Here is a 24,493-nt window from a genome sequence, read left to right as displayed (position 1 = left end):
TACTCAGGAAGCTGAGGCAGGAGAATCTCTTGAACCCGGGAGGCGGAGGTTGCAGTGAGCTGAGATTATACCACTGCACTCCAGCCTGGGCAACAAAGTGAGACTCAGTCTCTTTTGAAAAGCATAATTCTGAAGCATAGTTATTAGTATTTTTAAACTTTTAAAGTTTAAGACTAAATTTCTAAGAACAAAAGCCACTTCTCATTGCTGAAATTTTCAAAGATAATCCTGTTGCTTAATTTATGAACTTGTTTCACTTCTAATTAAAAATGCAGGCAGTTTGACACTCTAAACATTTTATTACATTTTAATTATTTGGAAGCTATTTTATTGAAATTAGAGCATTTTAAACTTGAATGGCTTCAAATACTAGCTTTCTGAGGAAAACTAACAAGTTAGCATTAAAATATTTCTAAGAACAATTTCTATTTTCAGTTGGCCCAATATCTTGTTTTATCAGCAGGCAGTTATAGATCATTACATTTTTTCTCTCCAGAAGCAGGGTAGTATTGGACATCCCCTGGTTACTTTTTCTTTCCTTTCTTTTTTTTCTGTGTGTCAGGAGCCACGGTCTTTTCTGTCTCCAGCTTCACGGCAGCTTCCTGAGCAGCCAGAGCTTCCAGCTTTAGGCGCTCAGCTTCCAGCAATTTGTTTCTGTACTCTTCCCGGATGTCGAAAATTTTCTGTCGGGCTTCATCTAAGGAGTCCTGTTCCAAAGCAAAACCCCAAACAGTAAGTTCCACTGGTAAAGGCTTATGTTCCCAGAAAGAAAGAAAAAATTCCTTTACCCTGTCATTATGCCCATACATTCATAGGCAAAATGATTGAAAATGAAAATTAGTGTATGGTCAGCGGGCGCGGTGGCTCACGCTTGTAATCCTAGCACTTTGGGAGGCTGAGGCGGGCGGATCCACGAGGTCAGGAGATCAAGACCACGGTGAAACCCCGTCTCTACTACAAAAACAAAGAAAATTAGCGGGGCGTGGTGGCGGGCGCCTGTAGTCCCAGCTACTCGGAGGCTGAGGCAGGAGAATGGCGTGAACCCAGGAGGTAGAGCTTGCAGTGAGCCGAGATGGCGCCACTGCACTCCAGCCTGGGCGACAGAGCGAGACTCCGTCTCAAAAAAAAAAAAAAAAAAATTAGTGTATGGTCTCAAAAGCTTATCAACACACAAAACATACCAACAAAAGGGTTCATGAGATTTTAACACAGTATGGCAAAATTAAAAACATTTGTAGAAAAAATAGTCCAAGGTAAAGAAAACATACTTTTTTCCCCAAAGGTATAATGTTTAAATTATTTCAAATGTAATCTGTATGAGATAATAAGCCCAATGTCTCTTGCAAAGTAACTCTGCTCAAGAAATTACTAGTTCCCTACATGTGTGCTATTCCTGACAAAATATATCTGAGCTATACTTGATGACGTAGCTCCAAATAGTATGGCCAAATCCGTTGGTTACTTTGTTCTTGTCACCTTGACTTTTCATTCTCACCGCTTTAGCAGAACTGTATTCATCAAGGCTACCAAAGCCTTCTATGTAGCTAAATCCAAGATCATTTACTGTTCTTATTCTTGTTAACCACACGCTCTCCTCCTGGATCAACTGATTTCACTTAGCTCTTAGATTGTCTTCTGTCTCACCAGCTGCTCCTATTCAGTCACCTTTGCTGATTTCTCCTTTTCCCCTTCATCTCTTAAAAGAGAAGTGGCCAAATTAATTGCTTACTGTTTCAAAGATAATATAATCAAAGAATAAGGATAAAGCATAGCTGCTAGCCTGAAAAGACTCTTCTAGAAATGGCTGCTTTGTCTTTGTCCTTGAATTTATCAAGACATCTTCCATGTTTTTTTGCAACCAGCTTAATCTTATTGAGATGTTGGGAAAAGCTGGATGTCAGAATCGGACTTCCTGAAGTTTTTACAAAAGATAGTACTGTAGCTACCATAATAAAACTGGATTGACTAAACCAATTGCACAAGTAGAAGATAGTAGTGACATATTAGAGAGACAGCAAGAGAATGAGGAGACATTTTAAGAAGCGTGTGTAAATAAGTTTAATATACATCAGTAGTCCCTTGAGGAATGAGTATAAAACATATTCATTCTCCTATCTGATAAATATGTTATTGATCATGTTTCTCTTAAAATGGCTTCAATCAAAACTAGGGCTCTCCCTGTGCCTCTCACATAAATGAATGGGAGTGAACTCAAAGCTGTCTTAGTATTTTTTCCCCATTTCCTCTCTATCTGCTGCATTTATTTGGTTATTACACACAAAAACCACAAACAGCAATCCTGAAATTCCCTTTTGTTTTCTAATCTAAATTATTTCCCACATGGTAAATTGAACTTACACAATTTTGATATCCATTCATTGATTTACTGATTCATTAATTGAACAAACTTGCGAAACAGACATTCCTCTGAAGCTCTGGGGACACAACAGTGGATCTAAACAGAATATCTGTCCACATATAGGCTATATTGTAGCAGAGAAGAATCAAAAATGAAAGCATAGTATTTATAATCTACATTTTCATATGCCAATAAATAAATGCACATGCAGGGTAAGTGCCCTCAAGAAAAGTAAGGCTAAGGCATGGTTACACAAATTTTGAGGGTACTAATTTTGGAAGAGCAGCTGGTGAAGATCTCTCTAATAAGTGACCATAGATAAGAGATCTCATAAAAGGAAAGTTTTACATTTTACACTTTGGGAAAAGAATATTCCAGGAAGAGAGAGGAGTGAGGTCAAAGGCCAGAGGTGGGAACATGCCTTGCTATTAGTGGAAAGGAAAAGTCACCTAGGCAAAAAGTCGATAAAAAGATCAGAGAGGAAAGCTCTGGAGGTCATACAAGATTTTAGTTTGTTAATGAAATGTAAAGCCATTAGGGAAGTGAAATGATTCCACCTTCATTTTAAATATGCGTTATGATAACCATTAGTGTAATTCACAAAATATTGCTGGTTATCTTCCAGGTACCTGGTAGCATTGCCCTCCCTCTTGATTAGCTTGCTGGGGCTGCTGTAATAAAGAACCACAAATTGGGTTTAGACAACAGAAATGCGTTGCCTTGCAGTGCTTGATACTACAAGTTTGGCATCAAGGTGTCACCAACGTAGGTTCCTTCTTTGAAGTTGTAAGTGACCATGTGACTTGCTCTGGTCAGTGAAATGTGAGTGCAAATGAATGTGGCATTTCTGGGTAGAAATAGTCACAGCCAATGTGCAATTCCCCATGTTCTTTTCCCCTGTTGTAATAATCATGGTAGAAGTGTCTCTGTGGAAGCTCCTTCAGCCAGGGGATCTTGATAAGTAGAAGGTTGCTCTATTGAACCGCACTGGACACACAGCTAGAATGAGAAATACTGTTTTACTGTTTTTAGCCAGAGTTGGTGAACTAAGGCCTGTAAAGTAAATCTGGCTTATTGCTTATTTTTCTAAGTAAAGTTTTATTTATTTTGCCATTATCGTATTTAGGTATTATCTGTGATTTTGTGTAAAAAATTGTAATGTTGAGTAGATGCAACATAAATATTTACTGTTTGGGCCTTTACAGAAAATAAGTCTGCCAAACACTGTTAAGCCACTGTGATATTGGGGATTTTGTTACCACAGGACAAGCCTAGTTTGTCGTGATTGGTACAATTGTTTTGGTGGCAAAGCAGAGACCACATTGTGGAGGGGCAAAGATGGAAGCAGTTAGATCAGTAACTGGGCTATAGCAATCCTCTGAATAAGAAAGAATGACAGGTTAGGCTAGTGTGGTGATATATATATTGGATATATTTTCAAGGTAGAGTTGAGAGGTTCTGACAATTGATCGCACATGAGGAGTGAGAGAAGTCAAAGATGTCTCCATAGTCTCTGCTTGGGCAACTGAAAGAATGCAATTGGTATTGACTGAGATGGAGAATCTTGGTGGGATGACATATTTGTGCTGAGATGGGAAGGAGGGCAAGCATTCTTGAATTTGGATTTAGAGAGGTTCTGTTTGAGGTGCCTATTGGACAAACAAGAAGAGATGTTAAGTTGGGCACATTCCTCACATGAGCCATTACTGGAAATGACAGTTTCACTGTAGCTAAAATATTTAGAATTTCCTATAGGCTTTAGTGTCTTTGGGGATGTGTAGGAGTATGTGCGTGTATGTTGCAGGGAGGAGGGAGAAAAAAAGATTCTCACTATCTGTAGTGGGAAGTTATTCATATACATTTATTGAATTTCCCCTTTTCTAGTATGATACTCCCATTTTCAGTAAAGTATAGTCTTCCACAATGTAGAAATTCTTTTTTCATTTGTTGTCATCTCTAACTAAAGGACACCTATTCTTCTACCGGGGTGAACGGATGACAATAATCTGGATGCAAAAAGTTGAAGTGGTGATCTGCAATTCCTAAATAGCCTTAAGCTGAACAAACCCAACTATTTTCATCTTCCTCCTACTTCACTTTTACTTACTAACGTATCTGGTGCCACCAATTGCTGAGCTTTTTTGGGGATTCTGTAGGAATTCTGAGGAGCTAATTGGCTTGTTAAGACTTTTCCCACTGACAGTTTAGGATTTGTGTGTCTCAAGCTAGTTAACGTGATCTTTGTCCAGTTATCTTCCAACTTGAACAAATAATTTTGTTGTTTTCTCTCCTATTCTTTCTATCTTTAAGGATAGATTCCCAATACTGCATTTTAGGGGATTTTAGGGAGGGAGTGAGATGAGATGTATAGAATCAAATTTGTGATGTTTTCCTAGAAGTTGCGAATATTAGAAACCTATGTTTTCAAGACTTATTTCTATGCAAATATTATTATATAATTTCTTTTTAATGTTACGAAAGAATTTGCCAACTATAATCTATGTATGTGCTTTGAGACTCACCCGCATTTCCTTATACATATCCAGGACTTCATCCTTTAATTTCAACCGCTCTTCTTGGTCAATGTTTCGAATGCTAAGGACTCTGGTCCTATACTGTCGAAACTGATGAATTTCTTCCGCCTTTTGCATTGCCTGCTGCTGATTCAATTCATCTGTTTGCAGCAGAGGATCTGCGTCTGTTTTCCTTGATACAAAAATCATCAAAAGATACAAATTTCATTTGGGAACTCTGGAATAAGCTTCACTTTAGACAGCAAATAATTTTAAATCATATCAACAGTGTGGTGGTCTGAGTCAAATAAAACATTAGGGATAGAAAAAATAAATGCTTGTTTTCTAGATATGCTATGCTCCATTTATTGTCACTGATAGTTTAGGAAAATATTTTGGAGAATATCAGTAAATTTGGATTCACCACTTGATGAGGTGATTGTGAAACTTGTGTTCAAAACTATGAGAATATCTTGTAGGTTTTCCTTTTGAATTTATGCAGCTAGTAATTTTGATGTTTTCAAACTTATAAATATGCTTAATATATTTCTATCTAGTTATTAAAAATTGAATCTAAATAATGCAGCAGGTGTGATAGAAATTTTTTGTAGCTCATCTCACCTTAATCAGGCCTCAAATTACTTAAATGTTTTCTGTAAAGATTTATTTTAATAATCGATTTAACAAAACACAGTTGTCTGCATCAATCATGTTTATGAAAACTTACCGAACATATTGACTTAAATCCATAAATTCTAGTGCTTTTCGAATAAGTCGTGGAGATGTTTCCAAAATTGTTGATCGTGTATGAGGTCCTGTTGCTTTAAAAAAAAAAAAAAAAACCCACAAGAAAAAACCTAGGCTTTAAAAAATGACTAACCAAATGACTATATCTCATTTTAATTGAAAATAGTTTCTGTTGAAAAACAACCATTCATTGGACTTGTCTTATATAATGTTAACAATATATAATTATATGCTTATATTTTGTTTATCCTCTAGCTGGTGTTACCATGCTTTTAGTTAAATAAAGGAGATGACAAAAATGAAAAATTAAAAAAATGCTATTCTAATCACAGTTAAAGGGAAGAGGATTAGTCTCCATTAATAAGAACAAGTCTTAAGTTACAAAATTTCATTACAAACAAGTTAAATGGCCCAGTATTTAATGAAATTGGGCTTTGCCTGAATGCTACACTAAGTACTACCTGGCTTGGGATATAAATAGATTTTTTACATATTTATACTGAAATACTAAAAACGGTATTTTACCTTCAATAAACTTGTAGTCCAGTGGAGTAGGCAATATATAAAAGATAAACACTGAAAATCAAATTAGCAGCAGCTTTTTAATCCATAGACCAGTAGCGAGCCCACAAGAACAGATTTAAAAGACTTGAGTCTAGGATATTAACTTTTCAGCATTTCCAGACCACTGATTCTTTTTAAAAAAAACTAAAGTATAATTTACATACAAAAAATTCAACCATTTTGAGGTTCTAATTCAATACTTCTTAGTAAATTTACCAAATTGTGTGACCATCAACAAAATCCAGTTTTAAAACATTTTCATCATCCAAATAAGATCTCTCTTGTGTCCTATAATAGTCACTTTGTGTTCTCACCACAAACTCTGTGCAATCATTAATCTACTTATGTCTCTACAAATTTGTCTTTCCTGGATATTTTATGTAAGTAGGAGTGGATTACTGGGTCATATGGTAAAATTCTTCAACTTTCAAAGAAAGTGTCAAACCATGGTGTTTTGATCATTATTTTTAACTTTATGACCAATTTTGAAATTACATAGTAAAAATCTCCCCGCTTGGTTCCTTTTTTTTTAAAGTTTATTTTTAAGAGCAGTTTTAGGGCCAGGTGCCTGCAGTGGCTCACGCCTATAATCCCAACACTTTGGGATTAACCTTCTTAACATACGCAACCAGTTCTGTCTACCCAGCCAGGCATATTCTTCTTATGTGGAACTTCAACCTATATCTGCCTCCCTACCAACTGGACAGGCACCTGCACCTTAATCTTCCTAATTCCCAACATTAACATTGCCCCAGGAAATCAGACCCTACCAGTGCCCCTCAAAGCTCAAATCTGTCAGCGCAGGGCCATACAACTAATACCCCTACGTATAGGGTTAGGAATGGCCACTGCCACAGGAACCAGAATAGCCAGTTTATCTACTTCATTATCCTACTACTACACACTCTCAAAGGATTTCTCAGACAGTTTGCAAGAAATAACAAAATCTATCCTTACTCTACAATCCCAAATAGACTCTTTGGCAGCAGTGACTCTCCAAAACCGCCGAGGCCTAGATCTCCTCACTGCTGAGAAAGAAGGACTTTGCACCACCTTAGGGGAAGAGTGTTGCTTTTACACTAACCAGTCAGGGATAATACAAGACGCTGCCCGGCATTTACAGGAAAAGGCTTCTGAAATCAGCCAACACCTTTCAAACTCTTATACCAACTTCTGGAGTTGGGTGACATGGCTTCTCCCCTTTCTAGTTCCCATGACAGCCATCTTGCTATTACTTGCCTTCAGGCCCTGTATTTTTAACCTCCTTGTCAAATTTATTTCCTCCAGGATCAAGGCCATCAAGCTACAGATGGTCTTACAAATGGAACCCCAAATGAGCTCAACCCACAACTTCTACCAAGGACCCCTGGACCAACCCACTGGCCCTTTGGCCTAGAGAGCTCCTCTCTGGAGGACACTACAACTGCAGGGCCCCTTCTTTGCCCCCATCCAGCAGGAAGTAGCTAGAGTGATCATCACCCCATTCCCAACAGCAGTTGGGGTGTCCTGTTTAGTGGGGGGATTGAGAGGTGAAGCCAGATTGACTTCCTGGGTCACGTGGGGACTTGGAGAACTTTTCTGTCTTACAAGAGGATTGTAAAATGCACCAATCAGCACTCTGTAGCTAGCAAAGGGATTGTAAAATGCACCAATCAGCACTCTGCAAAACACACCACTCAGTGCTCTATAAAATGCACCAATCATCACGAGTCTAAAAGTAGCCAATAGTGCGGAGGATTGAAAAAAGGGCTATCTGATAGGACAGAAACAGAACATGGGAGGGGACAAATAACAGAATAAAAGCTGGCTACCCCAGCCAGAAGAGCAACCTGCTTGGGTCCCCTTCCATGCTGTGGAAGCTTTGTTCTTTTGCTCTTCACAATAAACCTTGCTACCACTCACTCTTTGGGTCCATGCCATCTTTAAGAGCTGTAACACTCACTGTGAAGGTCTGTGGCTTCACTCTTGAAGTCAGCGAGACCAGGAACCCACTGGAAGGAACCAACTCCAGACACAATGGGGTGCAAACATTAAAATGATAATAAATGTTTTCAAGTGTTTGAGAAATGTCTTGAAGACATTCTGTGCTTGGAGATAGGCTGCTTGGTCTAGGTCCTCCTTTCCTGCTGACTTTTATCTTTCCTCCCTGTTCTTATTTCTTCTCTCTATGCAAAAGTATATCTGTTCACAACTACCTAGACTTTATTGCAAATGTCCAAAGACTGATGGCCAAAGGTGTGAAGAAATTAGGAGCAGATGAGCTGAAACTGGGGCATGAGCTTCCATGCCTTACAACACTGGTCTGGGATTCTGGGTAAAAAAAAAAAAAAAAAAAAAAAGTCTGTGCTGTGACTGCTCCTGGGCTGGTATAAAATGATGAATCATGATTATAGTCAATTTTCTCAATTTAAAGATTACCTTATTAGTTTCAGAGCACAGTGCAGACTGCATGGGTGGAGGTTGGTGCAGCCTTGGAGAAAACATTGATGAAAAAAATTGAAGGTGACATAAACAAATAGAAAAAAATCCTGTGTTCATAGACTGGAAGAATTAATGTTAAAATGTCCATACCACTCAAAGCAATCCACAAATTCAATGCAATCCCTACCAAAATTCTAATGTTGTTCTTCAGTGAAGTAGACAAAAAGATTCCTAAAATTCGTATGGAACCCCAAAAGGCACCATATATTCAAAGCCATCTGGACCAAAAATAATGAGGGAGGCATCAACAGACTTCAAAACATATTACAAAGCTATACTAATCAAAACAACATGGTACTGGCATAAAAACATCAACATAATGGAATAGAGGCTGAGTATGGTGGCCCACGCCTGTCATCTTAGCACTTTGGGAGGCCAAGGTGGGAGGATAGCTTGAGCCCAGGAATTCAAGAACAGCCTGGGCAATATGGTAAGACTGCATCTCTACAAAAAAAAAAATAGCAAGGTGCGGTGGCACGTGCCTGTAGTCTCAGCTACTTAGAAAGCTGAGGTGGAGAATTGCTTGAGCCCAGGAGGTTGAGGCTGCAGTGAGCTGTTATTGTGCCACTGAACTCCAGTTCGGGTGACTGAGCAAGGCCCTGTCTCAAAATAAAAACTTAAACTGAAAACAAGTGGAACAGAACACACAATGGGAAAGGGAAATCTCTTCAATAAATGGTGTTTGGAAAACCTGATATTCACATACAAAATAAATAAAACGGACCCTTATGTAAGAATCAGCTTAGGCCAGAGTGGCTCATGCCTGTAAAACCCAGAACTTTAGGAGGCTGAGGCTGGAGGATTCCTTGAGCCCAGAAGTTTGAGACTAGCCTGGGCAACATAGTGAGACCTCATCTCTATAAAAAAAAAATTCACCAGAAATGGTGGCACACGCTTATAGTCTCAGCTACTCAGGAGGCTGAGGTGGGCAGATCACTTGAGTCTGGGAGGTTGAGGCTGCAGCGAGCCATGATTGAGCCACTGTACTCCAACCTCTCTAAAAATAAAACAAAAACCAAAAATGATCAACTAAAATAGATTAAAAACTTAAACATAAGTCCAGAAAGTATAAAACTACTAGAAGAAAAACAGGAGAAACAGTCCATGATATTAGTGTGGGCAATATTTTCTTTGAATATGATCGTAAGAGCACAGAAACAAAAGTAAAAATAGACAAGTGGGACTGTACCAAACTAAAAACCTTTGCTGTGCAAATGAAACAATGAAAAGTGATGAGTCAACCCATGGGTTGAGATAAAATATTTGCAAACCATACATTGGATAAGAGGCTAATATTCAATACATACAAGGAACTTAAGCTACTCAATAATAAGAAAGCAAATAACTAGATTAAAAAATGGGTAAAGAACCTGAATAGATATTACTCAAAAGAAGAGACACAAATGACCCACACACATATAAAAAGATGATTAACATCTCCAGTCATCAGAAAAATGCACATTAAAACCACAATGAGATACTACCTCATACCTGTTACATTGGCTATTATAAAAAAAGATGAGAGATAACAAGCATTGGTGGGAGTGTGGATAAAAGGGAACTCAGGTACACATCGGTGGTACTGGGAATTATTACAAGCCATTTGAAACACCAGTATGGAAGTTATTCAAAAAACTAAAAGTAGAATTACCACATGATCCAGCAACACTGCCTGTGGGTATATATCCAAAGGAATTAAAATAAGCACGTGAAAGAGGTGTCTGTACTTGTATGTGCATTACGTTATTCACAACAGCCAATATATGGAAAGGACCAAAGTACCCATCAATAGAGGAATGGATTTTTTAAAATGTGGTATGTAGACACAATGGAATACTCTTCAGCCTTTAACAAACAAAAAATTCTGTCATTTGCAACATTATGGACAAACCTGGAGGACAAGATGCTAAGTAAAAAAGCCAGCCACAGAGAGACAAATGCGGCATGATCTCACTTATATATGGAATCTAAAAATGTTGAACTTGTAGATATAGATATTAGGATGGTGGTTACCAGAGGCTGGGGGGTCATAGTGTAGTGGACAAGGAAAGGGAAAATGTTGGTCAAAGGGTACAGTTAGCTTCAGTTAGCTAGGAGGAATAGGTTCTGGTGTTCTATTGCACAGCTTGGTGAACACAGCTAACAATGTATTGGACGTTTCAAAATAGCTAAAAGAGTGGATATTAAATGATCTCACTCCAAGGAAATAAGTATTTGAGGTAATGAATATATTTCTTAGCCTGATTTGATCATTCCATAACCTATACACGTATCAAAACATCCCATTGTACCCCATAAATATATATAATTATTTGCTAATTAAAAATTCAAGAAGGATTACTTAGCACATAAGTAAATAATTTGATATCAGAATTTAAGTTGCATTGTTTTGGCTACATTTTTCTATTTTATAGATCTTTAAGGATGGGGAAAAGTTTGTGTTCAGTTTGAGATCACAATATATGGAGGTCAAAGAGCTGGGTTTAAGTCCAAGTTCTACCCAAACTGCATCAGTTTCCTGCCCTTGGGGTGAGTTATTTGCCAATTCTGTCGTTTTAGAAGTGGAGATAGCAATATATGCTTTCTCTAATTCCTGGAATCTCAAGATAAGAGTGGAAAAATTACAAATTAAATATTAATATTAAATGACATGTGTTCTAATGAGTTTTACTGCTACCATCATGTGAGCTATTACCTATTGAATGGGCATGTACTTTCAAAATATTGGTTTAAAAAATATCAGAATCTCTTGTTAGTATAGTAAAAGATTCCTTTTAATTTTGGAATTTTCCTGTCAGTATGGAAATCACTTAAGGACATGCTTTAGCTTTAAACACTTCTTCATTTAAAAATTCTCAGAATTGTTTAGCAATTCTGAGAAAAGAACCATTGTTGGCTTTTCTGAGAATGCTTCTAAGATTTCTTTCTTTGCTGCCTGGGTTCAAAACAAGTAGAAAAATAGAGAGTAAGATCATACTATTGATCCAGGTTTAATCGGAGGATGTAGCTTGATGTGAGAGACAAATGGGCCATGATCACCTGAAGCTGACTGACTGTTCCAGCACAGTCTAGGTAGTGCTCACACCTGAGGGAGAAGCAGTGCTTCCATGGGCAGCCTCATGCATTCTCTCCAAATGCATTAAAAGGACATCTAGTTTCCTTTAAGACAGAAGGAGTTGAGGAGTTCTTAGGAATTCATAGAAACCAGGAGTGTGGAAAGGCATTTTCCTTTGATCAGGGATTTAGTTCAGTTTAGTGAACAGATATGAATCCATATAGAAATGAATCAAGTCAGGGTGACTTGTGCACCACTGAAAATTGCTCTTTTTCAACATGTAAAAAACGACATTCTTAAAATTTGCTGTGAAAGGTAAAAAGGAAATCTATCATGTAGCATACTACAGATAACACAAAAAAATCTGTTTAACGACAAGTGTGTGTGTGAATGCTGGCATTTTATTTCTAGCATTTGTAGACACAGAAAACCTATACACAGAAAAAGTATACCTGCAAATCTGGGGAGGGGGGGTCTTTTGCCCACTTTTATCTTTTGGTTAATATTTAGTAATCAGGTCCTTGAGCAAATTCCCAACTCTGTTAAGTAAAATGAATATATATTGGAAAGACATCGCTTCTACTTTTATAGCCCTAGCCATCACTTATGTTTAAGTTAAAATCTTTTCCACAATTTTTATTTGAAAATACATGTTTATCTTACCAGTGACAGCAATACTTACGAATGTTTTCCTTCCGCGTGCTCTGCTCGCGCTCTTCCTTCCCTGGTGAAGACACTCCTCCACTTTCGCTGCTCGTGGATTTTGCCACATCCCTCAAGCCTTTGGTCAATTGCCACTTCTTCCACGCCACACTCCCTGATCCTGTTTGTGTCATCTCTTTGCCCTCTGAACCTGCAGAATTCTTTGAGTTTGGCTCTTTTACACCGCGTGCAGCTGTTTCTACTACAACATGACACGTGCATTACTGAAAAAGCTTGCATTCCATGAAATCACATGCAAAAAGTAACAGGGCTTGATGATGGGAGCACAGATTTAGCGCAGATGACTCAAAAGCTCTATAACTTCTAACCAGAGCACTAGCAAAAGTAATGACTGTCACCCTAGAAGGCTGACCCAGGCAGGAAGTGTGTCTGAAAACTGCCTCCATATATTAAAATGTCACATAAAAATAGAGGCTTTTAGAAGTTGGGACAGCATAAATGGAAATGGGATATTTGAATTATTGGGGATGTTGTGAAGGTCGGCCCTAGAGGAAGTACAACTAGCCCTATGCTGACAATGCTTCATAATAGATAGGGTGTTCCTCTCTGCAGGGCGATCCCTGTATGCAGACATTTATTTAAAATTGTCTCAAAATAGAGCTGAACAGAGCTCTTTCTTGTGATGTCATAAAGCTGGGAAGTTTTTTCTTGATACTCTGAGTCTATTCAGTGTTCCGGATCCCTAGCCTAGGAAAAACTATGTAAAACCTACCATAACTTCCTCATTATATAGAGACATTATTTTCCTATTTATCAATTGCAGGTGACCAAATTCATGTTATGTTCTGCATTGAATGAAGGGTGGCAATAGGAAAGTACTTAAGAGCATGAAGAAATGTTGAAATAAGAGGCAGATATTCGGTAGTCAGAAGTTGATTCCTTAAAAATATTATTAAAGTTGATGTATCCCTAGAGCAAGACTGATAGAGAAAAAAAAAAAAGGTAAAAAGGAAACTTATTCCAGTAAGTTGAACCTACATAAAATAGACAAACTTCTTATAAAATGCAGCTTACTATTCCAGGCACAGTAAGAAATAAAGTAACTAAATAGACGTATGGGGTACATATGAGTCTAAACTGAAGTTCAAGAATAGGCAAAATTATTTGATGGTGATGGGGGTCAACTAGTTGTTACCTTGAGGGAGAAAATGACTTGGAAACAAACGAGGAGGACTTTAGTATTTGGTGTTTCCAATCTTGATCTAAACAGTGGCTACTGAGTATTCACATGCAAAAATTAATCGAGCTGTACAGTTAGAATTTGTAGCTTTTATTGTGTGTGTGTTCTATGACAGGGTCAGGGTCTCTGAGCCCTGTTCTCCACTAGGCCTTGTCCTTGGCCTGCTGACACCAGTTTTAGCAAAAAATCCTGCTAAGTCAGTTTATCCAGAATTCTTCCCCACTTGATATCAAATCAAGTTCCTCTTTCCTGACCCTTGACATCTAACCAAGTTCCTCTTAGTAATTTACCATCTACTCCCTCACCTGGACTGTTAGTTTTAATTCCCCACTTATTCCTTGTTGTATCTACAGTTGAATTCAATCTTTCTCCCCTACTTCAGTAGTCTGGAATAAAGTTTTTTAGTCATTTTTAATGTATTCAGTGTAATATTTTATACATATATATTAAAACAAAATATAAAAAATAATCTATAGCCTAAAGGACAAGAACTGAATCCTATTCACCTTTGTTTTCCTAGCATTACATTAGATTCTATTAGAGGAGTGAGTACTTGAGTTAGAAATATTTCAAATCCCAACTTCATCACTTTTGAGATGGATGACTTAGGAAGAATAAGGTGGCTCTCTGAGCTTTGGTCTCTTTATCTCTAAGATGAGTAGAGTAAGTAATACATACCTCATAGTTGCTATAGGTTAAAGTGAGATAATGTAAAATGCTTTGCCAATCCCAGGATAACAGAATTAGGATGGTATTTGCTATTCACACTGTTCATATGAAAAGTTAAGAGATATTATTTTTATAACAATTATTGAATTGCATTCCTGAATATATAAAAATGGAAAAGCATGATTTGGGATGTGAACGCCTTCTGCCTCCATGGACACTTCAGTGTGGCAATAGATGTAATCGGTCAAGTAGCTGTGGGAAGACACTGGCATTATGAAGGGCCTGTCTGCAGGCCAATTCTGTCTCTGGCTCTGAACTTAGGATATTACTGAGGGTCTCTGGTGCCTGTGTCCTTATTGATAAACTGGAATAATATTATAATATATACTTGGGTTGATGTATGATTTCTTTTGTTATTGTTTATTATTATTAGAAAGGGTACCAGACTTATAGTAGTAGACCTACCTTCAAATTTTATACTGCTACTTTCTAACTAGGTTGCATCATTCTTTCTGGTTTTATCATTTGTTAAATGGAGAAAATCACATCTCCTTGCACAGTGTGTGTGAGGGGGGAGATGTAGGACTTAAATGGGAAAATGTGTGAAAGTGATTTGAAAATTGAAGCACTATTCATATAGTTATCTGAAATTGTGCGACTTTTTATAATCCTCAAGAAACGAGATTCTGAAATGTATCCTTTTCACCAAGCACAACCCGCTGATTATTTTTTTAAGAAGTGCAAGTCACAGCTCTGTGCTCTGAGGCAGCTGGGGTAGGATTCACTCACCTTCTTCCTTTGGTTTAGTTTGGCTTTCAGATATAGGCAGACTCTCAGCATCAGATGTTTTCTTAATGAACCCGCTAAGGTAATGCAAACGAGCCTGAGAAGCCTAAAGAACAAACATAAGCAGCTTTTTAAAAGCTCTTGAAAAGCAACAACCAGTACAGGTAATACATATTAATGGTATTCTATCGAAAATGCAACAGGAAAATGTGAATTAAATAGGGCAGTCTAAATGAAGCAGACCAGCTCTTCTTCATTATCAGATAAACTCAAATTCTGAATCATCCATGATTTTGAGTTATTTTTGAGGATAGATGAAGAAGCAGCCCTAAAAAGAATACGTTTCTGGGCGTACTATTTTAGATGCAGTGGTTCCTGAATCTTTTTCATCTGCCCAAAAACCCTGAATTGTCACATGAAGCACTTACATGGTAATAGTGTCACTATGGCAATCACTCTTACAGGAAATAGGTCAGAGACTCTCTAGGGTCTCTAGACTCTAGAGACTAGGTGTGTATATTCCACAAGGGGGCAGCACATGGTTTTTAATCCATCTAAGGCTGCGCAAAGTGTAGTAAAGCACATACTAAATATTTGAATGCTTTCTTACTTGGGGGTGTTAAGAGCAGACGTGCAGATAGCCAGGGCTATGTGAAAGAATGAGGTAACCCATAGTGTGGGCCTATAATTGGTACCACCGTGTGCTTTGTTTTTGCAAGTCCTTTGGGTAATCAGGAGGGTAACATTTTACAATGTGTCCAAAGGTGGTCCTAACGTAGTTATTCAATGCCTGTCTGATAAAATTTCAGATACCATTACTAAAGGACAGGCTATATGGTTTTTACCAGCATGGCCATTTTTTTCAGAGCATGCCTAAGGAGGAAAAGTAAAAGATGACAGCTTTTCGAAGTCAGGTGACCTTGATTGCTCTTCCTGGCTCTGTTGTCTCCCAGGCTTGTTTCATGGCTCGGATTTCATCTGCCCGTTCTGTATCCTTTTTCACTTCAAATAATTCTGATTCATTGTGTTCAGTGACCAACCTCAAAATCCAGTAGGGTTTATTTGGGTCTTCTTGTTGAGGGTGAACAGTGGATATCTGATAAAATAAAATAAAAACCTTTGGGTTGCATGCTTTCCTCCTTTCAGAAGGGTCTAGATTTTACCATATGATACATAATGTCACTATTAGGTATTTACTAGAGATAAATGCAAACACATATTCACAAAAGACTTGTACAAAAATGTTCATTGCAGTCTTATTCATAATACACACAAAAAACCAACATATATGTATCAATCGAGGAATGGATAAACAAATTATCATATAGTCATATAATTGGGCTCTGCTTAATATTAAAAAGTAATAAACTACTGATATACACCACAGACAGATATTATACTTTGATAAAGAAGTCGAGCACAAAAGGATACATTGTCTTGTATGTCATTAGTATGAAATTCCAGAGCAATTTAGGCAAAACTAATCTATGGTGTTACCAGGAGATGAGGTGTGAGAATTAGAAAATTGAAGGCAAAGAAGTTTGAGATAATTCCCGAGTTTATGGAAATAATCTATAATTTATATCTTGATAGGGGCATGGATTACATGGTGAATACATTGATCAAAACTCACTGAATGTTATAACTGATTTGTGCATTTCATGTATGCAAATTTTACTTAAAACTGTACACATTAAATTATAAATTATAATTATGTTCACTCAGCATCTCTTCACAAAAATGAGAGCAGGATAATTGATCATTTCCAGGTCTGTATATACTTGCTATATATTCATTATGAACATTAACAATATTTTACTGTCTCATGGGATCACCTGCGTGTATCATAGGCTGGGAGACAATTTTTACGTAGGTGAGGCTCATAGGTGGCAATTGGGTAGGAAAAGAGGATTGAAACTAATGTGGTTACATAGCACTTTACATAAGGTCGAGGCTATATCAATTATCACTGATAAATAATACAGTTGGGAAGAGTGGATTGATATAATCACTGAATACGGTTTCCACCTGCAGTTTGGTTTTAGTGTTACCAAATGACCTTGCTTTCTACAATACTTCCCTAATATTCTGACGAGAATTGACTTTCACAATGGGAAATTATTTTCTCCTTTTAACACAGGGTATATTAGCTTTTATTTTTTAAACTGCTTAATACATGAATTTATCAGAGACTTTTCTGGGATCAAATTTTGATCAGGAAAGGGAGCACTGTGAAGGTAATAAGGGAGGTCTTGTAGGAATCTATGGATTGGGTTAATCTTATTTACTTCTAATGGTAGACTTCAGCTAAGAAATGAAATCTTTGAAATCTATAGGAGCCATTCCTGGAGTCTGAAACAACAAGTCCATCATCTCTTCTTACTTGCTAATTTTCCTTTATTGTCTATTTTCCTAATGGTACTGACATCCTACTTAGCTATTCCTGCTGGAAACCTGAGAGATATACTTTGTTCCTTCTTGTTCCTGAACACCCACTTTGGATTAATAACTGCACCCCACCTTTTGTTTTCTAGATAGTTCTTGATCTGTCCCATCCTTCCTTTCTTTTTTCCTGTTCCTGACACACTTTGCACTCTTTTGCTTAGATTACTGAAGTATTTTCTTGAATTCTCTTCCTCTCCAGTCTTTCCTCCTTTAAGTGCACACCCTTAAAAGCCACGACGGTATCTGAAATGTAAATCTGATCATGTTAATGTGCTTCTTAAATACCCCAAGTTCCAGTCCTGCTTAACCTAGGCATAAAATGGTGGGAAGATTTTGTACTCATAGGTATTTTGTTTAGAGTGCACTGTTTTTAGGTAACTTGAAAATCTTTAGGCCTGTGCTTGCACTCGTTTGCCATCCACATCCTCTTCCTTACCCCTAATCATTGCAGTTTTCTAACTGACCCTGAAGGAGCTTAGACTCATAACCTCTGGACTGTATATACAGTCCCAGCCTTCCAATGACGCTTTAAGGCCCTTTACTAGCTGACCCTTACTGATCCCTCCAGCCTCATCTCTCATACTTTAATACTTCAAAAAACCAGATCGAGTTTTCGCCTCATCATGTCTTTGCTTATTAACTCAGTTCAGAACTCAGTTCCTCCTGGAAGGGGCTGTATTAGAACCTATCCTTTCTACCACTGCACATACACTCAACATTATAATTCTCAGTTTACCTTCAGTCTCCTCCATTATTAGATTGTGAATTCTTTTAGGGTTAGTACTGAGTCATATTTATCTTAGAAACGCAAGTGCCATGAATAGTGTTCTACATACTAAAGGTTTAATTGATGGTTTTTGATACTGAACTAGAAAAGGGAGCTTGAGGAAGGTGTCCAAGGAATGTCCTTGAGGTATCTAGATGGTTTCTGGAATCAGGGAAAAAGAATGTTTCACAGTTTTGTCCTCAGTTGAGATAGGCAAGTAGGAATCCAATGAACCTAAAATCATTAAGTGACTCAAATAAAAAAAAATTCCACACCCACCTGAGGCTCAAAGCGAGGTGCTTGTTTTTCTTTGGCTGTCTTTTCTTTCTCAGAAGATTTTTCTTTGCCTTTCCTTGTTATTTTGGAAGTTACTGAAGATTTATGTCCCTCACTACTAATAGTGTGGGAGTCTGGGCTTCCTAAGGTAATTAACTCCTCGTGTCTTTCACCATAAGCTAGAGAGACATAAAAATAAAAACTGATGAGTCATAACAATAAAATGGTTTCACAGGGGACAAGGGAATCAACTCAGGGAAATATGGTTAAGCTAATAAATTTGTATTTTTTTAATCACACAGATTTTTATAAAGGCCTGTTTGACTCGTTTTCATAAAATCTATATATAATTCATATTACCAAACACTCACCATTGATGTGGATGAACCCGTGGGCTTTGGTACATTTATAAGACTGTGTAACCATCACCACTATACAATTTATTTCCAATATAGATGCCATTTATTTCATTTATTGCACAATTGTGTTGGCTAGTACTTGTAATACAATATTGAACTCATTTACTTCTGCTGTAATCTTTATTATTCCCTTACTTCTGATTGGTTTAGACACAGTTATCTCTTTTTCTAGTTTTCTAGTTTTTTAAGATGGAACATAAGTTATTGATTTGTGATCTTACGTCTTTGTAATACAAGCATTTGTAGCTATATATTTCTCTCAACACTACTTTTACTGCATCCTCGGTTTATTTTTAATTCATTTCTAAGAATTTCTTAATTTCTCTTGTGATTTCTTCTCTGATCCATTGATTAAGAGAGTATGTTGTCTAATTTTCACGTATTTGTGAAATTCTCCAATTTCTTTATTTTTTCTTTTGAGATGGAGTCTCTCTGTCACCCAGGCTGGAGTGCAGTGGCACGATCTCGGCTCACTGCAAGCTCCACCTCCTGGGTTCACACCATTCTCCTGCCTCAGCCTCCCGAGTAGCTGGGACTACAAGCGCCTGCCGCCACGCCTGGCTAATTTTTTTTTTTTTTTGTATTTTTAGTAGAGACGGGGTTTCACCGTGTTAGCCAGGATGGTCTTGATCTCCTGAGCTCATGATCCGCCCACCTCGGCCTCCCGAAGTGCTGGGATTACAGGCGTGAGCCACTGCGCCCGGCCTCCAATTTATTTCTTATTGCTTCTACTTCCTTTCAATTGTGACCTGAAAACATTTGTATAATTTCCATAGTTTTATTTAGACTTGTTTTATTGATTTATATATGGTCTCTATTGCAGAATGTTCCATACGCCCTTGAGAAGAATGTGTATTCTGCTGTTGTGGAGTGGAGTATTCTATAGGTATCTGTTAGGTCAAATTGGTTTACAGAGTTGTTCAAGCCTTCTGTTTCCTTGCTAATTTTCTGTTTAGTTTGTCTACTCATTATTAAAATTGGGGTATTAAACTTTGCAATGATTATTGTTGAATTGTCTATTTCTTTCAATTCTGTCAGTTTTTGCTTCATGTATTTTGAATTCTGTTGTTAGGTTTATGTATGTTTATAATTGCTCTATTTCTTGATGAAGGTACCCTTTTACCATTTTAAAGTATCCTTTTTTGTCTGTAGTAACATTTTTCATCTTAGACCCTATTTTGTCTGGTATTAGTATAGCCACTCCAAGTCTCTTTTGGTTATTCTTTTTATGGTATTGTTTTTTCCATATTTTTGCTCTCAAACTATTTGTATTTTTGAAACTGAAGTATGTTGTTTACAGAGAGCATAGAATTAGGTCTTGTGTTGGTTAGCCATTCAGCCATTCTCTGCCTTTTAACTTCAGAGTTTACTTAACTTACATTTAAAATAATTATTAATGATAAGATTTATGTCTGCCTTTTTATTATTTCTTATACACTATACCTTGGTTTTTTAATTTCTCAATTCCTCCACTACTGTTTACTGCTGTACCATTTTAATTCCCTTGTTTTTTGTTTGTTTGTATAGATTTTTGAGTTAGTTTCTTAGTGGTTGCTGGGGATTATAATTAAAATCTTAATTTATAACCATCTAGTTTGAATTAATACCAATTTAATTTCAATAGTATACAAAAACTTTGTTCACATATTTCTGTCCCCCTTTATGTTATCACAAATTTCATCTTTATACGTATGTATATGTATAAAGCCCATCAACACAGACTTATGATCATTGCTTTAAGCTGTTTTCTTTTAAATCAGGAGAATACAAAGAGTGATAAGGAAAAAAATACATTTATATTGACTTTCATATTTATGTAGTTTTGCTGGTGCACTTTATTTCTTTATGTAGCTTCAAGTTACTGCCTAGTGTCTTTTTTTTTTTTTTTTTTTTTTTTTTTTTTTTTTTTTTTTTTAGCTGGAAGACTTTCCTGTAGTACTTTTGTAGGGCAGGTTTGTTTTCAAAGCAAACTGCTTTGGTTTGTTTTCAAAATAAAATTGAAAAATATTTTCAGTTGTTTTTCTGGGATATCTTAATTTCTCCTTTATTTTTGAATGACAGCTTTTCTGGGTAGAAAATTCTTGGTTGATAATTTTCTTTGCAGTTCTTTGAATATGTCTTCCCACTGGCTTCTGGTCTCCCTAGATGTTGATGTAAAAATTTGCTGTTAATATTATTGAGAATCCCTTGTATGTGATGAGCCACTTCTCCCTTTCTGCTTTTAAGATTCCTTGTCTTTAGAGAGTTTAATTATGAGATGTCTAGCTCTGGGTCTCTTTGAATTTGTCCCACATGGAGTTTAACTTCTTGAATGTGCCAATTAATGTTTCTCATCAAATCTGGACATTTTCAGCCATTATTAGTTCAAATAGCCTTTCTGCACTTTCTCTTTTCCTTCTCCCTCTGGAGTTCCCATTATGTACATGTTGGTATGTGTGATGGTGTTCCACAAGTCTCTGAAGGTCTCTTCCTTTTTCTTCATTCTATATCCTCAGACAGCATAATCTCCAGACTACCATTTTGTGGAGAAAGCTCTGCACAATCAGTAGTTTTGATTCAGCTTTGTAAGTGGAGTCTTCCAGGAAATCATCAAACAAGTCAAATAATGATAAGTCTTTGGGAATAAGACCTTGAAATAAATCCAACTCCATTTTACTTCTTCTGGCATCTGCCAATATGTGCCAGGAATATTGCCTGATTTTTTTTTTTTTTTTTCCCCAAAGCTACTGCTGAGCTGAGGAACGGGACAAGTTAAAATGCCATAAAGTTTCCTATTCTTACAGAAATCCAGCTGTTTTTTCCTTGAACAAACAATCCTCAGTTGCTGCAGACTTTTATAAGTTTCCAGAGTTCTGAAAAAGTTGACTGTCATAATTTTTCGCCAGGTTTTTCATTGTTTTTATGGAGTTACTAATTTTTGGAGTTCTTACCCTGCCATTTTCACTGCCATTCTCCAGGATTTATTTTCTATCCAAACCTTCTGAGGATCTGTGCATGCTGTTTTTCTGAGATAGGGTCCTGGGACAGTGGAAAAATTCATTTAGCCTGGAGACCTTGTCACAAGTGCATGAAGTTACAGAGCACTCTGTGGAGGAAGGTGAGATTACATTCCAAGCAGTTCAGCTCTTGCTTGTGATGGGTAGGAAAAATGAATATTGACTGATTTAAAAGTGACTAAAAAGTTCACAGAAAGAGAATAAGGTTGTTTAAATGAGAGGAAGGATAAGGCTTAAAATTAGAGATTTAGAAACATCATCTTAGAGAAGAAGAAAAAAAGAAATAAAAACAAAGATTTTTATAGAAAACCACATATTAAAATCAACTTTTCTCAGAAACCCAAGATAGAAAGTAGGAGAGGCCACAGAGGACACCTTTTCTCCTACATTGTTTCACATCTTTTGTCAGCCATAAACTTTGGGGTGGCAGAAACACTGCCTTCACAGAAAAGCAAACTCAGTGCTGCTTCTTTTCAGTCTCTTCTGGCCTCCCCTTCCTCCAGGTGTTGCAGTACCAGCCCTTCATCCTAACCCAAATACGAGGTAACCAGGCTTCAACCACCCTCACTGGCCACAGCTATCACTTCAGCTTCTGGTCTTAAGAAAATCCAGGTCCTAGAGCTCTCAATGCCGATAGAGTGTGGGATTAACAGAATTTTAGAGCTCCCTTTGTGGCCCACTTTAGATAAGCCAATCTTACAAAAACTGAGCTAGAATAACTCATTATTTTCCCTTTGTGCTGCCAGACAAGTCTGTGTCTAAATAATGCTGTGTTTGTTGTCACAAAATATCGCTGCTAATGCTGTGCTTATTGTAACACAACAATTCACAATTTTGGTGAGTGTAGAAATCATACAGATAACATGTAAAATGTACATCTTGAGGCCCACCTCTCAGATTCCAACTCTGTAGTCTGGTGAGGGGCACAGAAATCTACAGTTTAAAATGTACCTCACGTGATTCTGATACAAGTGGCCTATAGGTTGTACTTTGAGAAACACTGCTTTAAGAAGTCTGTACAGTTTTCCCTTTTGTCAGAGAAGTGCTGCAAAGGGATGGGCTGAAGGGAAGAATGCCAATGACTTAGGATTCAAAGAAGCTGAAGGTACCCTCACAAGAGTGGTTCTCAAACTTTAGCCTGTGTCAGAATCACTTGAAGGGCTTACCATAGAACAGATTTCTGGGCACCAACCCTAAAGTTTCTGATTTGCTAGGTCTGTGATAGGGCCTCAAAATGTACATTTTTCACAAGTTTCCAGATGGTGCTGAGGCAGCTGATCCAAGGATCGCACTTTGAGAACCACTGGTTTACTTTTAGAAGAGTATAATTACCTTTCCCCAACATGAAGGACATGAGCCTTATGCTTTTTTAACCTTTTCTAACAATTAAATATGGAAGTGGTGAGGGGAAAATATTTAAATAATCTATTATTTAAAATAATATTTATTGAATCTTTACTGTGTTTCCTTCTCTTTTAAGTCTCAAGCATCCCAGCAGGGTATATTCAGAGAAGTTATATAATTTACTCAAGTCTCCCAACTGATAAGAGTTGAATCTGTATTCAAATACAAGTTCAAAGAACCTGTTAGTCCCTTTCAAAACTGGAGTCTCATGTAAGTCACCCTATTAGCAATGTAAAGTAGTAATTGTAAATAACCCATATTTATAAGTTACTTGGTGCCCAGTTATTAGCTACTTTCAAACTGGGGGACAAACCACCCTACCAGACTTCAAAGGGACTGTAAGCAGTCTATAAGAGTGGAAACTTGCCGTTCTACCAACAATCTCAGCTGCTGAGAAGTCTTGCTGTGGGGAAAATCCTTTGGTCCAATAGTCAAATGACCTGGAGGTGAATTCTGGCTCAGCCGCTAAATAGGTTAACTTTTGTAGGTTTATTACATCCTTTGAGTCTAAGTTTCCTTCTTTGTGTAATGGAGATACTAGCACCATGCCCAGAGAGCTTAAAATAATCAATATAGAGCATTTAAAATAGGATCATATCTGGTATCATATACCCACTGGGTTTTTTAAATGCTTAACAAATGTCAGCTGAAATTGAATCTCAAGCTGCCCCATGAAGCATTTCTGGGGCTTTCTTGTCTTACTACACATAGTTTTTAGTGTTTGAGTAATACATTTAGGTGTATTTGATTCCACTGAAGTTAACACATATATGCAAGTTTACATATACAAAGTACCTACTAAAATGTCAGGCACACAGCAGGTATGTGCCATCCTTCTTCTTTACATTCTTAATATACAGAATAAAATAATTTCCAAAATTTTTAAAGGCATAATTTAGGGTAACCTTTTCTCATGTAAATTTTAAGTTCTTTGAAGGCCAGAACATCATTATATGCCTCATTTTAAATTCCTAATTTAATTTAGTATAATGTTGAACTAATATTATGTACTCATTATCAGATTGTTTAATATGTAAAGGTTTACAGGAAATACGTATGTGTTGGGAGTACATATAGTTGTAAGATGCAAGAAAAAAACATTCTACTAAT

General features: G+C 37.1%; 1 protein-coding gene across 8 annotated transcripts in view; it reads right to left on the bottom strand.

Annotated features, from left to right (window-relative positions):
* Positions 1-311: 311 nt before the first annotated feature.
* ADGB (androglobin) overlaps positions 312-24,493 on the bottom strand; it is a 183,430-nt gene continuing 159,248 nt past the window's right edge. For 2 of the 8 annotated variants that reach the window (XM_063631697.1, XM_063631718.1), the window contains exons 30-38: positions 18,568-18,743; positions 15,997-16,173; positions 15,081-15,183; positions 12,402-12,623; positions 6,145-6,195; positions 5,600-5,693; positions 4,882-5,065; positions 2,989-3,030; positions 312-707 (exon numbers count right to left, since the gene is read on the bottom strand). In XM_063631697.1, the coding sequence (XP_063487767.1) occupies positions 525-707; positions 2,989-3,030; positions 4,882-5,065; positions 5,600-5,693; positions 6,145-6,195; positions 12,402-12,623; positions 15,081-15,183; positions 15,997-16,173; positions 18,568-18,743 (1,232 nt within the window). In that variant the 3' untranslated portion in view covers positions 312-524. Of the gene's footprint in view, positions 708-2,988; positions 3,031-3,757; positions 4,009-4,881; positions 5,066-5,599; positions 5,694-6,144; positions 6,196-12,401; positions 12,624-15,080; positions 15,184-15,996; positions 16,174-18,567; positions 18,744-24,493 lie in introns of those variants that run through there. The other 6 variants (XM_063631708.1, XM_063631738.1, XM_055266654.2 and 3 more) reach the window with 6 other exon arrangements.

Source organism: Symphalangus syndactylus, chromosome 2, assembly GCF_028878055.3.
Source record: "Symphalangus syndactylus isolate Jambi chromosome 2, NHGRI_mSymSyn1-v2.1_pri, whole genome shotgun sequence".
NCBI lineage: Eukaryota > Metazoa > Chordata > Mammalia > Primates > Hylobatidae > Symphalangus > Symphalangus syndactylus.
This window is presented reverse-complemented; position numbering and strand designations above follow the sequence as displayed.